At 44.3% G+C, this 1,487-nt stretch overlaps 1 protein-coding gene across 1 annotated transcript; it reads right to left on the reverse strand.

Moving 5' to 3' along the window:
• Window positions 1-266: 266 nt before the first annotated feature.
• On the reverse strand, window positions 267-1,284 carry LOC145046755 (uncharacterized). The gene is made up of 2 exons (XM_078995028.1): window positions 803-1,284; window positions 267-363 (listed from the first exon to the last, which is right to left on the reverse strand). The coding sequence occupies exons 1-2, from the start codon at window positions 1,282-1,284 to the stop codon at window positions 267-269; spliced, it is 579 nt and encodes a 192-aa protein (XP_078851154.1).
• Window positions 1,285-1,487: the final 203 nt, after the last annotated feature.

Here is a 1,487-nt window from a genome sequence, read left to right on the forward strand (position 1 = left end):
GGTCGTGAATGAGAAAACCCTATCGATTCACTAAGTCACTAGAGGGACTTGACAAGTTCTCACATATTCGGTTCTTTCCAGTGGGATTTAAGGTTTCAAACTTCAAATCCATACTCTCCTAGTGAAGATGTCACATAAAGTTGCAAACTTTACGTGCATGCATAGCCTCACATGGCCATAACACCAAAACTAACCTTCAAACAAGGTTTTAATGAATGGACAGGGGATAAGCTTATAAAAATGTGTGACCTTATGATATTTGGGACCTAAGAAGGTCCAGATCTGGAACCATATCCTTCTGATTGGTCCAGATCCAAGCTTGCATCCATTTCCTCAAAGTTGGTCGCAACTCTCAAATAGAACCTACGTTGAAGGTAACAAATTCATACCTCAATACAATGTCCAAGACGAACTAGATGCTATATCTAGTGTTTTCCCCTTGATACTTCTTCTTCAAGCTTGGAATTCCTTCTACAACCCCAAGATTTAAGCTCCCAAAGCTCTTACTTCACACACCCAAGTTTTTGTGGTCGTAAATGATCTCTTATGATGCTAAGTGAGGCTACAAAGGCATATAATGTCGTTCATATAGGGGGAAAACCCCAAAATTTAGGGTTTTCTTTAAGCAGCACGGACTCTCCGAGTTGGTCCCATCATGCGTTCCATGATACCACGACCCTACTCAATGAGTTGATCTCCCAACTCGCCGAGTCCATGCATAAAACCTTTCCAAATCAAACCAGGTGTTACAAGTCTCCCCCACTTGAACTAGACTTCGTCCTCGAAGTCTGCTGACTCAAACAAATCAGGGTAATGTTCTTGAATCTCCTCTTCCGATTCCCAAGTCCATTCGGAACCCTTCCGATGTTGCCATTGCACTTTCACCAGTCTTACTTCCTTATTCCGAAGAACCTTCATCTTCTTATTCAAGATGGCAACGAGCTTCTTAATGTAGTTCAAGTTCTCATCCACGTGGATATCATCGAACGCGGAAAACGCAGCCTCGTCTATGACACACTTCTGAAGTTGTGACACATGGAATGTGTACTGAATCTGGCTAAGCTCCTCTTGCAGATCCAAGCGATATGCCACCTTCCCCACCTGGGTCATGATCCTGAACGAGCCTATATACTGAGGCCCCAGCTTGCCCTTCTTCTGAAACCTGATGATCCCTTTCCTGCGCAACACCTTCAGCAATACGAAATCCCCCACCTGAAACTCAAGATCTGATCGCCCGATGTCCGATCTCATCCCAACAAACCGGGGTCCTGTTCCTCCGACCATATAACATCTCGAACGGAGCTTGATGGATACTGGCATGATAATTGTTGTTGTACGAAAAATATGCTAGTGGGAGATACGTATCCCAACTCCGTCCAAAATCCAACACGCATGCCTATAGCATATCCTCCAATGTCTGTATCGTTCTCTCACTAGAACCATCGATTGAGGGTGGTACGCCATGCTAAAATGTAGCTGAGTGCCCA

The sequence above is a fragment of the Lactuca saligna genome, chromosome 5 (assembly GCF_052625555.1).
Source record: "Lactuca saligna cultivar CGN05327 chromosome 5, ASM5262555v1, whole genome shotgun sequence".
Taxonomy (NCBI): domain Eukaryota; kingdom Viridiplantae; phylum Streptophyta; class Magnoliopsida; order Asterales; family Asteraceae; genus Lactuca; species Lactuca saligna.

Coding starts and splice junctions, on each gene's coding strand:
- LOC145046755 (XM_078995028.1), bottom strand. CDS start 1,284: ATGGTCGGAGGAACAGGACCCCGGTTTGTTGGGATGAGATCGGACATC. Junction 364..802: donor CAAGAACATTACCCTGATTT/GTTTGAGTCAGC, acceptor CCTTCAACGTAG/GTTCTATTTGAGAGTTGCGA.